The sequence below is a fragment of the Anarhichas minor genome, unplaced genomic scaffold (genome assembly GCF_050575085.1).
Source record: "Anarhichas minor isolate MPS153535 unplaced genomic scaffold, ASM5057508v1 ptg000004l, whole genome shotgun sequence".
In the NCBI taxonomy this organism is placed as follows: Eukaryota; Metazoa; Chordata; class Actinopteri; order Perciformes; family Anarhichadidae; genus Anarhichas; species Anarhichas minor.
In genome coordinates, this window is record NW_027466450.1 from 3340235 (window position 1) to 3357644 (window position 17410).

The 17410-nt window shown below is 41.4% G+C and overlaps 2 protein-coding genes across 2 annotated transcripts; both read left to right on the plus strand.

Moving 5' to 3' along the window:
- Positions 1-10447: 10447 nt before the first annotated feature.
- On the plus strand, positions 10448-12939 carry col8a1a (collagen, type VIII, alpha 1a). Its single transcript, XM_076103020.1, has 2 exons — positions 10448-10745; positions 11003-12939. Exons 1-2 carry the CDS (start codon positions 10457-10459, stop codon positions 12937-12939), a joined length of 2226 nt encoding a protein of 741 aa, XP_075959135.1. The 5' UTR covers positions 10448-10456.
- Positions 12940-15497: 2558 nt separating this feature from the next.
- jagn1a (jagunal homolog 1a) lies at positions 15498-17362 on the plus strand. Its single transcript, XM_076106501.1, has 3 exons — positions 15498-15566; positions 16220-16320; positions 16437-17362. Exons 2-3 carry the CDS (start codon positions 16232-16234, stop codon positions 16897-16899), a joined length of 552 nt encoding a protein of 183 aa, XP_075962616.1. The 5' UTR covers positions 15498-15566; positions 16220-16231; the 3' UTR covers positions 16900-17362.
- Positions 17363-17410: the final 48 nt, after the last annotated feature.

Genomic DNA, 17410 nt, shown 5'->3' on the forward strand with positions numbered 1-17410 from the left:
TTTATATGAGTTCTGTGTTTGAGTGGGCGGGTGGGGAACAATTACAAGCTATTAAGAGATGAAAACGTCATTATAGTATTTCATCTTTAGGGTTACATTAGATATACAAACATTATAGCAATGAAGCGAACAGAACGATAGATGGCTTATTAACCTTTGAAACCTTTAGGTCTTTTTCCACCCAGGGCAATACAACAAAAGGAATAATGTTTAATGCTATCCTAACTCAACATAGAGACAAACATTTTAAGACCACTGAGAACATCATCACATCACAAAAGACTGACAGTCCTCAGCGACGGAGTCCCTCCGAGAGCAGTAAGCTGACTAAGCTGACACTTGGCTGTCGGAGGTGCAACAGGACATTCACCCTTTTACACCACTGTGTCACTTTGGAACCGCACGCACCCACTATCCCTCACATACGCACACACACACACACACACACACACACACACAAAGCCACCCTTAACCAGGACACACTGCTGGCCTCTGTTCTGTATCTAAAATCCCGTGAGCAGGGAACACAGCGATTGACGTAAAGGAAATAAAAGAGAAAACACACAGTCATGGCTGAGGTGCAGTACACAGGGTCGTGCTGTATGTACACACACCGTTTAATAGTTAGTGGCTGGACACGTCAGAGTTACTAAGCTGTTGTAGACAGGTGTCAAACCTGCCTTGGAAAGTGTCTGTCGTCACCGACCAACAAAGACCCTCTGAGAAAGAAAAAGTATTTTTAGTCCACGGCTGAGACTGAATTCACGTTTTCTAAGTGCTCATCGGACAGCTTTTCACCACGTTTCATGCTGACTGAATCTGTCGCGCTTGTTGCTATGACGGGTGTATATGCAAAGATTAGAAGTTATTTTTTCTTCTGCTTCCAGACAGATTTAAACATCGAGCTTCCACTGATGGAGGATCATCCTGACTGAAACAAAGAAGTTGGAACTTCGTGATGAAAAATAAAATATGCTATTTTTAGTCACAGCCCTACATTCAAATTTTACTTAAGTAATATCACAGAAGTAAATAGGCTTAAAAGTAACACTCTTGAACCATTAACATAATCTATACAATAATTCTATAGTGGCAGAATGCTAAATCTAAGGATTAATTACAGCAATACGTTCGGTTTTATTTGTTGAGCTCATATTTTGAATAGTTAATCCTAGTCTTGGTGGAACCACGGCCGTAGGAAAAAGGGAATTATGTAACAAAATGAAGTTGAGTATAAGTAAGGAGTCTCACAAAATGTTTGAATATAACTTTCTATCATTACCTGGAAGATAAATATATTTGGTCACATCTCACCGCTGAATATATATATACCTATTTCTAATTGTTCAGTTACTTTAATGTCTGGTAATGTGTGTGTGTGTGTGTGTGTGTGTGTGTGTGTGTTGTTTTACAGTTGTTCCCCAGGTGTGTGCCAGGACAGGTGATCTTTAACAACCAGCTCCGGTGTGTCTGGGCTCAATAATGAAATACTTTTTACGGCACACACTGGGCCCGTAGATCACAACGTTAATGAATGAATTTGGGAGGTTATATTTACTCTCAGTCCAGTCTCCATCCCTCCCTTCCTCTCTCTCTCTCTCTCTCTCCCACCCACCCGAGTGGCTCCACCCTCCAGCAGATATAAGTTGTGTCCTCAAGGTGTGCGTCTGTTATGAGCACATATCCCAGGGTTCCCTCTGTGTGGTTGTCTGTCTGCCTGCTATTCTGTCTGTAAACCTGACTGCATTGATTATTTCCCCATAAACGGCCACTCACAAAGGTAAGCACTGTCCTATTCTCATCATATCCTGTGTTTCATATGATTTAAAGCTCTATTAGCATTTTATTTGTATGATTAATGGAAGTATTTTCTTCTGAATCTGTATGATAGTTGTTTTATTGCCATTATTTAAGTGTTTGTTCATTCTGTGAGTTCCAGTGTTGTTCCACTAAATACTATGCATCCAATACATCTTCTGATTAGTTAACTTCAAGTTTTAGTTTTCATATAAATTGTAATTTGGCAGGAATACATGGTGAAAATATTTTATTGGGTGAATAGTTTCCTTTTTTTCCCACTCTCTTTTAAAGTGGGATGATTCATTTTTACACAACGTATCCAACATTAAAGCTTTAATTAAACAGAAGCTCTAATTTAAATACATGATAAATAATAGGTACACTAGATGTTCATGAATCATTCTTATAGTTTTGTCCAAAATCATTTGCGTGTTTTTGTCTCAGAGCGACACAAATGAAATGTCAGCGATAGGTGAATTGAAAGGCCTCATAAACATGACCTTTAGCCATGGAGTTAGCATCATTCCTGCACATCATCATCCCGCAGAGAAGCAGGCAGAACATTGCCTAAGCTAGAGCGATGTTTCCAAGGCTGCTGCATCCCTACTTTGTCTGCTTTTCTTGAAGCCAAACTGTCAGATGTGTGTGACGGGGCTAAGAGCAGCAGCTTGGTGAGAAGAGACTGCAGAGCAAACACCATCTTTGGCTCTGAGCAGCTCTGTCTCTCTGGCCTGATTACTCATCGGTTTGGGGCCTTGTCAGTCACAGCGACCATTATATGATTCACCTGCTTAAGGATGAAATCTATTTATTTGAATCCATATATTCAGAAGTTTATGTTTTCACCAAGGCCTATTATCTATTTAACATCAACACAGATCTGCGCTCAGAAAACTACCATAATTTCTTCTTCTCTTCTGTTCTTTGTGAGCATGAAGATTAGGTCTTTTTGTCTTGTTTAATTATCACTATGTAGTTTTGTCTTTGCTGTTGTTCAGGGACCTAAAATAAAACACACATTATATTGTGTGCAAATACAACTATTGCACAAGTTTCTAAAGGGTTTCACTGTTGCTCACCTAATTACGAATCCTTCATCTCTCATTGTTTCACGTGAAGTGTCTCCCTTTTCCCCTCCCTCCTTTCTTTACTTTGTGATCTTTGCCTTGCATCATAGTATAAAATCAGTGTACGGCTCCTGCGGTGACCTTAGTGTGTGAAAAATGCTACAGAAGCTGGTCCTGTGCAGAAGAAGTAACCTTTCAAACGGAGTGCGTGCTTGCACTTGTGTGTGTGCACATTGTACCCTCCTGTACACATTATTCAGCCAACTTCAGGAATGCACTTGACAAAAGGACCCAATGAAAAGCAAGAATAATGGTATGGTAAAGGAGAGGGACAGAGGTAAACACTTTGCTCATTTAGCTGCACAGCTGTGGCAGTGTGTGTGTGTGTGTGTGTGTGTGTGTGTGTGGAGTAGCTCTTTCCTCTGGTGTGTGTACGAGGTTTGTTTGAACGAGGACGTTCGCAGCGTGACTTGAAGAGGTGTTCATTTTATGAGGGGTGCTTTGTGATAAAAGCTGCGTTTCGGGAGCCGCGGAGCTGCAAATGTTTTTCCCCTTTTCACTGAGAAACCGCATCAAACCGTCAGTGCACTTACCAGGATTGAGTGCAAGGGTGCTGCTGGCTTATGTATGAATTTGTAAATGGTTTGCGGTGCAGGGAGGAAGGCCGCGTGGTTCGCTCTGTGATTTAAACACTAGCTTTTGGTCAGGCTGCAGAAGGAGAAACTCAAAGACTGAATAAATGAATAGTTTAGGTGTTAAATGCTTCTGTAATTCTTCCATTCAAAATATATAAACATAAAGCACAAGCAAAAACATGTGTGCTCATGTTAACAGTTAAACACCAAATGTATTGTTAAATCCTAACGCATAATGTTTTCATTACTATTCGACCTCTCACGTCTCATCACCACTGGACTTTTCTGCAGTGCCTGTCCCTGTTCTGGTAGCAGTGTGGTTTACAGAGACACTCAGTCCTCCACCTAAAGTCTGCGAGGTCACCGAGTGGCTTCAGGTCACTGAACCTGGAAGTTTCCAATGGGAGAAAAAGGCCCGACGAGGGCCAACCGATAGAAATGAGGCAGAGGGTGAAGACGGTGCAGAACAGGCATTGCTCTGTTCACACAGAGACACAGGAAGAAAGGGAGACGGCGAGAAGGGAGTTGTCTGTATCTGACAGAGGAGAGAGGATAGACAGATGTGTCTGGAGACGTGAGGATAGTAGACGCATAGCTGATATTTCCATCTCAGTCTAATGCGTGAGAGCTGAGATTAAAAGGTGCTTTTGAGGAAGAATGTTGGCCGCCCCCGTCCCACCAGCTGAACTCTGTCACTGAATTGCGTGTGATTTTGTGCATGTGTGCGTGAGCAATATAAATCCAGCACACCAGAGACAGGTTTGTTTCCACAAGTGAGGAATCAGCCAGCAGCCGCTCTAAATCATCATCAGTATCTATTTTCTTGCTCCTGTCCAAAATTTTTAGGTGTCTATGAAAAACCCCCCGAAAAAACTGTTATAATATGCTGTTTATTAGCGCTTGTCATATTTGTCTCATTGAATTTGTCATACATACAGTTCTGTCCAACTTCTAGCTGTGGACATGTTGCACGTATGCATGTGTAAAACACCAGCGTAATGCTTCGTTATCAACTGGTTTTTGCTAACAATCGATAACACTCATTACGGTTTCCGACTTGTTGTACTGCAACGCAGTCAACTCAAGTGTGACTTCAATTCCAGCTCTGACTTCTGATTAATGGAACACAGCCCTATACCTCCACGTTATGATGGCATCCTTATTATTATGTTTAATGGTAGTGCTGACGCACATACTGTGGTTATGATAGTCTTATTCTTTGGTGCACATTTGCTCAGGGGTTTGCACAGCTGCTGCCGTTTTAATGAGATTCTGGAGATCGCAGCTTGTTTAAACCATAGTCGCCGACACCTCAGCTTCCGCTGGGCGAAGGTTGACTCAGCAATAACATCATCTTACAGGCACATGATGCCCATGAGTCCTCTCACGTCGCACACCTGACGGACAATATACTGTTCGTTTATGTAAAATGTGAAAAAAAGATGGACATCTGGAAGCAGTTGGGGAAACAGAGGCGGACACATACACATATGTTACATGCAATGTAGACTACTTTGAGGTTTGCTTATTTTTGAGACTGTCTGGGCCGGGCAGGGCATGCTGAGAGCTCAGCGGTGGATGACCAGCTACACATGATTTTGGCAGCAGATGTTGAAAAATTAGAGTCCGCAGATATTTGTACCTCGTTGTCCCTCTAGCTGTTGTCTCATGTGTGTCTCATGTGTGTCTCATGTGTTGGCTTAACTTTAAGAGACAGAACTTACTGAAGGTAATGGACGTGCCAAGTGTGAAAAAAAGTTTATGATTATTATGCAGATTTCTTTTACTATTTCACTGGTTACTATTTATATAGTGACATACGAATATACTGTTACATGGATATTCTATATAGCCTGAGCAAATCTGCTATATTATACAGGCTTTTTTAGTAGCATGGCTCTAAGGATGCAATATCAACCAGTTCACCACTTTTGTCCAGCCTGAAATATCTTGAAAAACGTTTGGATGTATATTTGGATGACATTCATGATCTGAGTGGATGAATCTTGATGATTTAGGTGACTTTTCCTCTGGCACGACCATGAGGTTGACATTTAGGATGGAAATATCTCAACAACCTTAGGATGGATTGAATATTTTACAAACATACAGACTCCCCTCTCACTTTTCGTTTGGCAGCATCATCAGGTCATCAGGTTTTTTTGTCCAATACTTTGTTTTATGACTAAACATCAACAAAACTACTGACAATCAGCCTCAACTGTCCTTTGTGCTTAGTACTAATTAGCTAATGTTAGCACACGAACATGCTTCACAAATATGGTGAACACAGGAATAATTATACCTCCTTAGCATCAGCATATCACCGTAACATTGTCATTGTGAGCCTGCGGACATGCCTGGTGTGCACGTGTCTTTTCCGGTGTGGAGAGTGTGAACTGATTAGTGTGAAGTGAATCACACGTGGGTGACTGAAAGGTGTAGAACATGGTTGCTGCTCCTGTTTTAGTCACTGTTACAAATGACTGCTTGTCAGAGAGTCATCATTGAGGGAGGCAGATTGTTTTACACCAACGTGTGAAAAATGCAACTGTAAATCTCACAAATAGGAAACAGCTCACAACACATTGCTCACGCCGTCATGACTTCGCACACATTTATAAGTGACTTCATGTCTGACGTCTGTACAGAGGACAGTAGCGTTTTAGAATTAAGTTAATTGGCATAACAGACCTCTTTATAGTCACTTTGTTATAACGGAAGCCTGCAGCTAAAACGTGGAAATTTGCTGGTAAGTGTTTGTGTCAGAGTCCGACTGTATGAATAAGTCTCTCTGCAGGCAACACGTATGTGGATTAATGTGATGGAGGAAAGCACAGCAGGTAAAGACAGAGGGTGTTTCCATTACTCTGCTGTCGCAAGGACAACGTCATGGTGTTGCTCTATGACACTGAACAGACCCTCGTTGTACGGTACCTCTGATCTGTGGTCGCAAGTTTTGTCAGAATATTTCCAACCCTTTAAAAACACCCATGCACGCACACACACACACACACACACACCGACACTGTGCTGGGAAGTTCCTAAAAGGCAGTAAAACTGTCCTACATATTTTTGTTAAACCTTTTACTGTATATACAAATAAATGGTCATATCAGGAGAAATATGTAAATCATAATACACATTATATAAACACACTTTTTATCCCTGCTATCCCTGACCCTGTCTTCTCTTTAGTAAACTTAAAACAAAAACAAAACATATTTATATTAACTATTTTACATTTTTATATAGTTTACAATTTCTAGAAATTATGTTAATACGTTTTATGCAAGTCAGAGAAAACTTGATCAACACTCAGTTTCTCATCTAATTTCTCCAGACGGAAAATCCAATGAAGAATGTTTTTGTAAAGTGATCTTTTATGAAAATGTGTCAAAAGTGCACTTACGGCTGTCTTTATCTTTGTGCCATCATAATTAATCACATTTAAATGACAAAATAAAAAAAGCTTTTAAACATTATAAAAAATGACAATGTTAAAAGCCTTTTTTTTAATGCCTTATGATATTTTCCCTGCCACAATGTGTCCAGAACAGCAATCATTTCATATATCCAAAAAACGAACTTATATATATATATATATTTATATTTTTTACAAAACACGTTATTTTCATCCTCTCATGAAAAGATGCTGTATATGTATATGTCTGAGGATCAGTGCACTTTTTTTTTTCTAACCCCCACAACTAGCTCCCACGTCTTACAGGTATACCCTACATCAGACATTACCAATATACTGATGATACATGTTTTAATGGTCAGTGATTCTATGTTCCATCCATTTGCTTATTTACATAGTATAGATATTATCTGACTGTGTTTTAAATCCCAGAAACATCCTCAATTACATATACCTTAATGCACCGCAATATTTTGGATCCCTCTTAAGAATTCAATCGACATTCTTACATTTCTCTCTCTCTCTCTCTCTCTCTCTCTCTCTCTCTCTCTCTCTCTCTCTCTCTCTCTTTAGACTTAATCTATTATTAGTATCATTATTAGCAACTTGGGAACCTTAACTGAGGTAACAGAAAAGGTTTGATGCTCAAGTTGTCACACCTTAAGGTCAGAGATCAACTCTTTTCTTGTCCATTTCCTTTACTTCTGTGTATTCTCTTCAGACCTCACATTACGATACTGGGAATAGACCACAGCTGTAGGCCCGGGTACTTTTTGGGAAAAACTCAGCAGCATTCCTCCGGACTCTTTGGCATGTCTGGCTTCTGTCGCCGTGGAAACTATGGTGGGCTCCTTTCAAAGGACCGCTCTCATAGGGGGAGAGAGTGGCACGGCTATGTCAAAATCACCATTCGACTGAGAAAAGGTCAGAGGGCAGAAAAGATCCAAAGAGCCGGTGATGGAGTGGACACTAAGGATGGGGCTTAGGATGTGAATTAGAAATAATAAAAAGAGCGTGGCAGGAGATAAGTGAACTGAAACTGGGATGGAAATGGCACTTGGAAAGAATGACTGAATAAAACAAGTAGACACTCAGAGGAGCAGTTCATGGTGAGTTAATCATCTGCTTTGGAGCGAGAAAATCCCTTTGCTTTGCTCCGCTACCGACCATTTAAATCAGAGAGCTCTGGGGTTAAATAATGGCTGTAAGACATAAATATACGGTTTGAACTGCACTGCTGGAGCGCAACTCTGTTTGTTAAAAAATGTACTTGTTGGACCAGACATCTGACAGGCACCTGCAGATGTCTGGAGATATTTCTCACTAAATCATCTGTGCGTCTTCGTGTGACATCTTCTCACTTGATTGTCTGGAGAATGTTTGTGTCAAATACCTGACAGAATGTTTTGTAGTAATGCAGCAACAACAACAAATGCTCTTATTGAAAGACCATTTCACAGTTGTAAAAGTAGACCAACGTTCCAGCCTATTGGTGCAGCGTATGTGAATGGAATCAGCTGACAGGAAGTGAGTACGAACCCAAACTGGTGCCTCGCTATGCAATGCCGTAGATCAGTGCCACTACGAGTCTGATACCAACGTACTGCAACTAACTCCATTGTAAACCCACCCGGATCCTCATTAGACGGTCAGAGCAACTGATGTAGTATAAAGAGCAATATAGTCCACATGTCAGGCAATAAATGAATGTTCATACAAGTGTTCTCATTATAATGTCACCACACAGCTCAGATAGTGGGACTGATTTATTATGGGACTGGTATGTAAGCATCTTTAGCCACTTGACCCTATGGGCATCACATTTTCACATCACGTCACGTTTGCATACAGGGAAAGCTCATAATATGGACATCAGGACAAATTAAAAAAAGTATTTGATGTGACATTAACTGTTGCACCCTCTTGTGGACAACTATAGTAAATGCAGTTTATCCGCACCTTGTTTTGTATCATATTGCATTTAAGTAGATTGGGCATTATTTGTTGCAGAACACCATATCAAAAGTCTAAGCTGTATCACTGCCTTCATACAGTCACTTCACATTTTTTCCTGCAACATTTGGGAGTTAAAGGACACTCTCTATACACAGCGCTGCAGGAGAAAGGCACAGAACATCATCAGGGACCGACACCACCAAGCTCACTCTCTGATCAGGTGGAAGGACTCAGGACTCAGGACACAACCTGCGGCACCACAGGCCAGAGAGCATCTCCACTCACAGAGCACGCTTCCATAACAGCTTCTTCTCAGCCACAGTGAGATTACTATAGTACAGGACGTTAAAGAGGGAATTCAATACCACACATAGTGGACACTTGGCACATACCCTGGCACTAAATTGACTGAGCTACACTGCAATCTTTTTCAATTTTTTCAGCTTGTAGTGAAATAACTACATTTTTTACTTTGGACTTCTGTATATAGTGTGCACACTTTTTTACACTTGATATTTACCATGTCTATGCAGGGTGTATGTATATATTTATTGTGAAATAAATGCTGCTATTTTAATTTATATTGTTGCCTATGTGCCTGTTATTACATCTCTGCCTTTTTCTTGTTTTCCTTTTAAACTGACTCAGGGAGCATTGCTCAAATAATTATAATTTTCTTTTTAAGGTGAAAATGGCAAATACATTTCTTGAATCTGAAAGGGTTTCAGATTTCAACCAAATGCAATTCAAGACATGGCTATGACGTTATTCCTGAGAAGCAAACTTTCCAAAATCCTATTCTGAACGTAGAACTTTGGAGGACTCCCGATGGGCCATTTTTATTGAAATCCATGTGCTTTTCCTTATTAGAAATATACAGGAAAGTCTGCATAGTTTTGTCCAAAATATATTCGATAGAAACGGTTTGAGCCCTGCCAGTTGTGATTTGCTTTTGTTGCTGTTGTTGTTGATATTTTGTTAGACACTTACTTGACACCTCTCTTTATATATCTTTAGAAAGGTATTGAAATAAATAATAACAAAGTCATGGCCAACCAATAAATGTCATTTAGGCTTTAAAACATTGACAGTTTTGTTTCATAGGAAGATTAATAGTTTCCAGTGGGTGATACTGTTTTTGGTGGTTTTATAGAATAAAAGCATAAATATTCAAATGGTAGAAATGGCAACTTTGGCTAATTAGAAATGGCCCATTCATTACAAAATAAAGCAGACAAAAACTTTCTCTTTCTTGTCTGCCTATGCCAATATTACATAGGTGACACTCTAAAAAAAACATTTTTACACACAAGTGCAACTGACTGAAAACACTGATAACGAGACCACTGTGTAGCTCAAATGTATATCCAGCAGAGGGAGACAGAGCGTGACCTCCCACAGCTGCATTTTGCTAATGAGATTGTCCACTTGTCACATAAACTTGAAGGTTCATCATATCTCATGAAATGCTAAACTGCTACCGTACCAATATTTGATCTACTTACTAATGTACAGGATTTAAAAACAGATCTGGTCATATCTGGTCCTCTCTACCTTCCATACAGGCCTTGGCCATGCTTCCCCTTCCTGTCCCCCTGTTCCTGACCCTGTTACAGCTTGCGGTACTCACTTATGTGAGTTCTGGGGCATACTACGGACACAAGCAACACCCTCAGCAATACCAGCCGATACAGCACCACCAACACATGGGCAATGAAGGCTTTCCCCAACAACAGTACCTTGGCAAAGAGGTACCCTATATGCAGTATCCCCACTACAGGAAGGAGCTACCCCAGATGCCTATGCACAAGGGCAAAGAAAACCCTCGTAAAGGAGGCGGCTATAATGGTGGCCAAGACAAAGGTGAGAAAGTCAACATTTTCAACAATCAGTAACCAACAATCTTTCATGAACATATATTCACATCTTGAACACAAGGGCTCAATGATTTAATTTTCATTTTAAATGGCATATAGTATGTTCATTTTCTTCAAGAACCAAAGAAGGAATATTAAAGGGAAGTACCCAACCAAGTATCGTTTACATGTGCGTGTGTGCTCGATTGATAATCAAAATGTTGGCTGTAGTTTCTGGCTGAATATCTATCTCTTTCCTCACAGGTCAGACAATCCCGAGTGGGACTGAGGGAATTCCCCAAGGAGAACAAGGCCCAGCTGGGCCACCAGGACCAGAGGGACCTGCAGGACCTCCTGGACCCCCAGGAAATGGGCAGCTTGGACCTGCGGGACGACCGGGATCTCTTGGTCCACCAGGAGGGCCTGGAGTGGGAAAACCAGGTTTGCCAGGACTGCAAGGGAAGCCAGGAGGAAATGGTGAGGCTGGACCACGAGGAGAAATGGGCCCTGGGGGTAAAGAAGGGCCAGCTGGGCAGCCAGGGCCTCAGGGTCCCCCAGGACCACCTGGGCTGCCAGGAATAGGTAAACCAGGGGTACAGGGATTACCAGGTCAACCAGGGTCCAAAGGAGAGCCAGGTCACAAAGGTCTGCCAGGACTACCGGGATTACCTGGACCCAAAGGCGATAAAGGAATGGGGATGCCAGGACAACCTGGTCACAAAGGGCTCCCAGGATCCCCAGGACCTGCTGGCCCACGAGGGCTTCCTGGTTTTGGAAAACCTGGCTTGAATGGGGCACCAGGGCCACAAGGACCACCAGGACAGAAAGGACATCCTGGAGAGCTAGGACCAGCTGGGCCATCTGGTGAAGGAGGACAGCCTGGCCCACCAGGTATACCTGGTCAAGGAAAGCCAGGTCAAAATGGCCTGCCAGGACAGCCAGGCATGCCAGGTGGGAAAGGTCATCCAGGACCACCAGGTTTGCCAGGAAAGCCAGGGCTTCCTGGTTTTGGTAAACCAGGACTTCCAGGACCAAAGGGTGATAAAGGTATGGGTGGGTCACCTGGACTTCCTGGACCAAAAGGAGATAAGGGCCACGGAGGACTGCCTGGTATGCTTGGACCAAATGGACCAAATGGTCCACCAGGTCCCCCAGGCCCTATGGGAACCCCAGGAGGTTTAGGCACACCTGGTCCTAAAGGAGACTGTGGAGAAGGAGGACCTAAAGGGCTAGATGGAGCCCAGGGTGACCCTGGTGCCTCTGGGATACCTGGTAACAATGGTCTGCCTGGAGAGCCTGGAGAGCCAGGACCAAGAGGTCCACAAGGACCGAGTGGTGGAAAAGGAGACGGTGGACATAAAGGTCTACCTGGTAACCCTGGTTCACCAGGACTTCCCGGGCCAAAAGGACAAGGTGGATTACCTGGTGAGGTCGGTCCGCAAGGTCCTAAAGGAATCCCTGGAATGGATGGCACAGCTGGACCATTTGGGCCTCCTGGTTTTCCTGGGCCAAAAGGAGATAATGGTCTACCAGGTCAACCAGGCATTGCAGGTGAGGGGAATCCAGGGTTTCCTGGACCCATAGGACCCCCAGGGAAAGGGGGCTCACCAGGAACCCCTGGACAACCAGGTGGGCCTGGCCTTCCTGGACCACCAGGCCCACCTGGACCGTCTGGTCCGTCTCCCGAGATGGCAGGAGTGCTCTCTGAGATGGGCCCTGAACTAGATGGTGTTAAGGCTGCTGGCTATGGTAAGAAGGGCAAGTATGGAGGCAATGGGGCTGAAGTAATGGGTGCCAGTGGATTGGAAATGCCAGCATTCACAGCAGTAATAACAACTCCCTTTCCACCTGTGGGCACTGCAGTCATCTTTGACAAGCTCTTGTACAATGGTCGCCAAAACTACAACCCTGAGACAGGAATCTTCACCTGTGACATGCCTGGCATTTATTATTTTGCCTACCACGTTCATTGCAAAGGAGCTAATGTGTGGGTGGCTTTGATGAGGAACAATGAGCCAGTGATGTATACATATGATGAATACAAAAAGGGATTCCTCGATCAAGCATCAGGGAGTGCAGTACTACCACTTCAACCTGGGGACACTGTGTATATTCAACTGCCCTCAGATCAGGCCTCAGGACTTTATGCTGGGCAGTATGTGCACTCCTCCTTTTCTGGGTATTTGTTATATCCGATGTAAAACCACAAACTGCAGGGGCAGAGAGGCTTAGAAGAAAGTGGGAGCATATTTTTTGTATAATATAAAACATGATCAGAAATCAATTTAGACTGAGCAGTCTTTGTAATGTAAAGTCAACAAATGATTGATCTTGTCAGCTGTGATGAGAGGTGAGGGAAAACCGGAAGTATGTTGGGCTGTATGTACAGCAGCTTTTATACTGTATAGCCTTATAGTTGCTGCTAGTTGCTGATTGGGAGAGCAAAGGTGTTTTCTAACAGCTTTGTCGATGTAAAAGCATGTATAAAAAAGCATTGAAAGAACACCTCAAAGGTGGCCTCAGATGTATTTTCATGCCAAAAATCTATAAGAGGGCAATTTATACAAACATATAAAGAAAAACATGTGAAGTGTATGCCAAAGTAGATGAAACCAACCGTACAATTCTGGTTGCACAAAGGCACATTTTGTCCCTGCACCTCCTCAAAACTGGCAGCTACCCCATGCAGCAAAGAATGTGAAATACGGTAGATAATCATGAAGGCATATTCATTTTGATAAGAAATTTATATTTTTTGCATGCATGCGTTTGTATGAATACAGTTTCTGTTCCTCGATTGATAGTGGCAAGCATGTAGAATGACCTCTTAAATGGCAATGCATTGGAAGCTATTTATTACAACGGTTTGTACATGTCTAGAAGTTAACACATTTCTGGTTGTGTAACCTGCAATTACTAAATCTCTCAAGCTCCTACGCTGATAACCAAAAAATTATAAAATTTGCAAAATACAGTGTGGGAGCAACCTAAATGACTTTACAAGGCCTTATGTATACAAGGGTCAACTGTTATTGGTGGTGAACTATTATAGGGCAATTAATGTGCTCACTTGTAAGAGCACAAAAGATTAGAGGGTCTGAATTAAATAATAACATGCATGATATTTGTTGCTCACTGACAATTGCTCCAATGAGTGAGATTCAAAGAGTAAGAATGTAATATTAATTGTATGTTTTAATGTTTGCTTATAGGTTTATCGGAGTGCAGAGGTCAAACAAACACACCATACTGCCCTGAAGTATGAAAACTAAACCATACACATAAAGGTCCACACTAAACAGCATCTCTGAGTCACCAACTAAACCATAGCGTTGGCATAAGTGTCACGTAGTGAATATCATAAAGCACAGCCTCTGCCTGTGGACTTATACAGTTGTAACTACAATATAATACTCAACAGGGATTAAAAAGTGTTTTTGTCAAATATTCTAATGACTGAATGAATATAATGACTCTGCATTTAGCTTAATTTCAAAGCAAGAAAGTTTTTTAGAAACAAATTCAAATTAAATGTATTCTTACTTACTCTTCTTAATCTAAAATTCAACCGATTATATTTTGTAACTGTTTTGTAGGCTTAATACATTTTTTGTTGTAATGGCAGTATAATTATTCATAAGAGGGTGTCTTATTTGGAAAACAAATTGTGAATTGTTCTTTGGAAATGAAACATATTAACAGTAGCACCTGGTCATTCTTGTTTTGAAGCGAGAAAAGCAATTTAAGTTCCACAGCATCCTTCGTGAGCTCCATTTATTATGTTTTGCAAGGATTGAATGTCGCTGCAATTCATAATCACAGTAATGTCAATAATTTATTATTTTATGTGCTGATGGCTGATCACCAGCAATGACAAGGACATAAAGCATGACAACCTTTAAATAAATGTATATTTCTCCTTTTAACTATGGTGCTAATATTGTCGTTGTAACCAAGGATTCTATGTCTTGATGTTTCACGTTTGTTATTATTGTTCATGTTGTTTTTTCTAAATAAAAATTGTTAAAAAACACATACATATATTGTTGACATCTATATTTCTAAGCTCTTAGAAAGCAAAAAAAATAAATTCGACTGAAGCTGATATATCAACTAAAAATGGTATGGTTGAAACCGCATTGGGGCATCATTCATGAGAAATTGTAAAAAAGACCAAATACTAAAAAATATCATACCTGTCCTGGTTGACGCTTTAAGTCAGATCTCCTTCTGTTAAAGTTACCTGGTTGGTCGATGACGTATTAGTCTGCAGAGAGCTGGATACCAGCAACATTAGGACATAAGGTATACATAAAGATACAAGACAATGCAACATGCAGACACTAGATGCTTTGTCTGGCAGCTTTAAAACATTAGCTCTATGTCGACTGGATTGATTAGTTAGGCCATATCAAGGACAAAATATGTTCTTATACACCAGTTATGTTGGTAACTTGATCCATGAATCCTGATAAGGTTATGTTATCATTCATAAAGTAATAGCTCAGTTTAAATACATGGAAAGTCATCGTTTTTGCCAATCAAGTTTCTGGACAAGCACTGTAAAAGATGCCCACGTTACTTGGGTCATTGTCTTTTCCAGCTCCCTTTATCTCTCTCAGGAGCAAAGCTGGATAAACAGTGAACGGGGCGTCACGGTTGCAGCTGCCTGCGTGTTGTGTGAACAGATGCTGATGCTGCGGTGGGAGGGCTTTCAGTGGGCGACAGGTTGTGCGCATGCGCAGACCGGTTTGAAACATCTGTCACATCTTTTGTTGGTACATATTCAAACAAGGAGCTCAGCCAAACGTTACGGAAATACGCAGCGGTAAGTGTTGTTAGCTATAGCAATTGTACATGGTGTCACACTCTACTGTAATTGCTAGCAACAAAACGATGCCAGCTGCAACGTACAGTACGTAACGATATCTGTTTATATGTAATGCTGAATGAGGTTAGCTAGCAACAGCAGCTAGCGCGCTAGCCTGCTGCAAATCGGTGCAACTAATCTCCCTGAAATTACTCATTTTCAATTCAGATAGTCGGCAGCACTGCTTGGAAACGGGATTAGACAACAGCCTGACTTATTTTGCTTGAGTTCAAGTCATTATTCACTTTATTTTCTCTCCCCTCCGATGGCATATTTTTGTGTTCTTACCATCGATTCTCATTCTGTATTATGAAAAGTGTCAAATGTTATGTTATGTTAATGTTATGTCTAGAGCTGAAACAGGCTAGTTGAATAGTCAATTGATCAATTTAAACAAAGAAATTGGCAACTATTTTGATTATTGGTTAATTGTTAATTGGTTAATTGTTTTCAAGCAAAAAGTCCAAACATTACATAGTTTCAGCTTCCAGTTGTGAGGATTGCTCATGTTATGAAACATAAACCGTAAATGAAATATCTTTGAATTTATTTGGGCCCTTGTTGTGTCATTTTTGGGCTTCTGAAATAGGATTTTTGTTTTGTATAAGTAGGTTTCCCTCACCATGACATCCCGCGTCGGTCTCAGAGCTGCTGGTACTAATGGAAGTGACTTCAAACTAAGAGAGAGGGTGGCCCCGCAATACCAAATGTGGCAAGTATAGCTTTTACTGTTTATTCATGAAATTGGTCGATAAATATGAATGTAATCTCTGAATAGCAACAACAGTGATCGTTAACACACCTTGTTTATCTTTATCTGTTTTATAGTTCTGCCCTGAAGTCTGAGGTGCGTAAGTTAAACCTGGTCCACCTTCTCCTCTGGCTGCTGGTGGCAGCACAGGTGACTGTCAGCCACTTCGACCTGGTGTCACATGACACAGTGTCCATGCCGTACCAGTGGGAGTACCCCTACCTGCTCAGCCTCCTCCCTCTGCTCTGCAGCAGCCTGTCACTGCCAAAGAACAATATCAGTTACCTGGTCTTGTCCATGATCAGCGCAGGGCTGTTCTCTATAGCGCCTCTCATTTATGGTGGAATGGAGATGTTTCCTGTAGCGCAGCAGCTCTACCGCCATGGAAAGGCCTACCGCTTTATTTTCGGCTTCTCCGCAGTGACTGTTATGTACCTCATCATGGTGGTTGCTGTTCAAGTGCATGCCTGGCAGTTATATTACATGAAAAAACTGTTAGACTCATGGTTCGAGACCACTCAGGAAAAGAAGAAGAAATAATGGAGTGAAGAAAGCTGTGACTGGGCAAAACTGTGTTTTTATCTTAATTTATTCATAAGATCTTATTTATGTCTATTTATTCAGTCACCATTATCATGTAACATTATACCTTAGACACCAGTGTTTTCTAACACAAATATACAATAGAGTGAGATGTACAATGTATGCAGGAACCTGGATTTTCTGTCATTATTATTTATTTAAAGTGGATGAAAAGTGTTGAGCACACACATGGCTTCAAAGCAACATCCATGCATATAAATGGTATTCAATCATCTTTATTCCCTCTTCATCATTGAGCCTGGACTGAATCTTTTCTACAAACAGAGAAATAAGTCATTGATGACAAATACTGTCTCCTTCATTTAAGCCTACCTCTCACAATATGTTTTTATCAGAATGCATGTAAGCCATTAAAAAGAAAAGTGGTGATCAAAATAGCCTCCTGTACTGTTGTGTTTTCAGGTATTCCCATTCAGCATCAGAAAGCCAGCTCATTACTCGTGTGCAC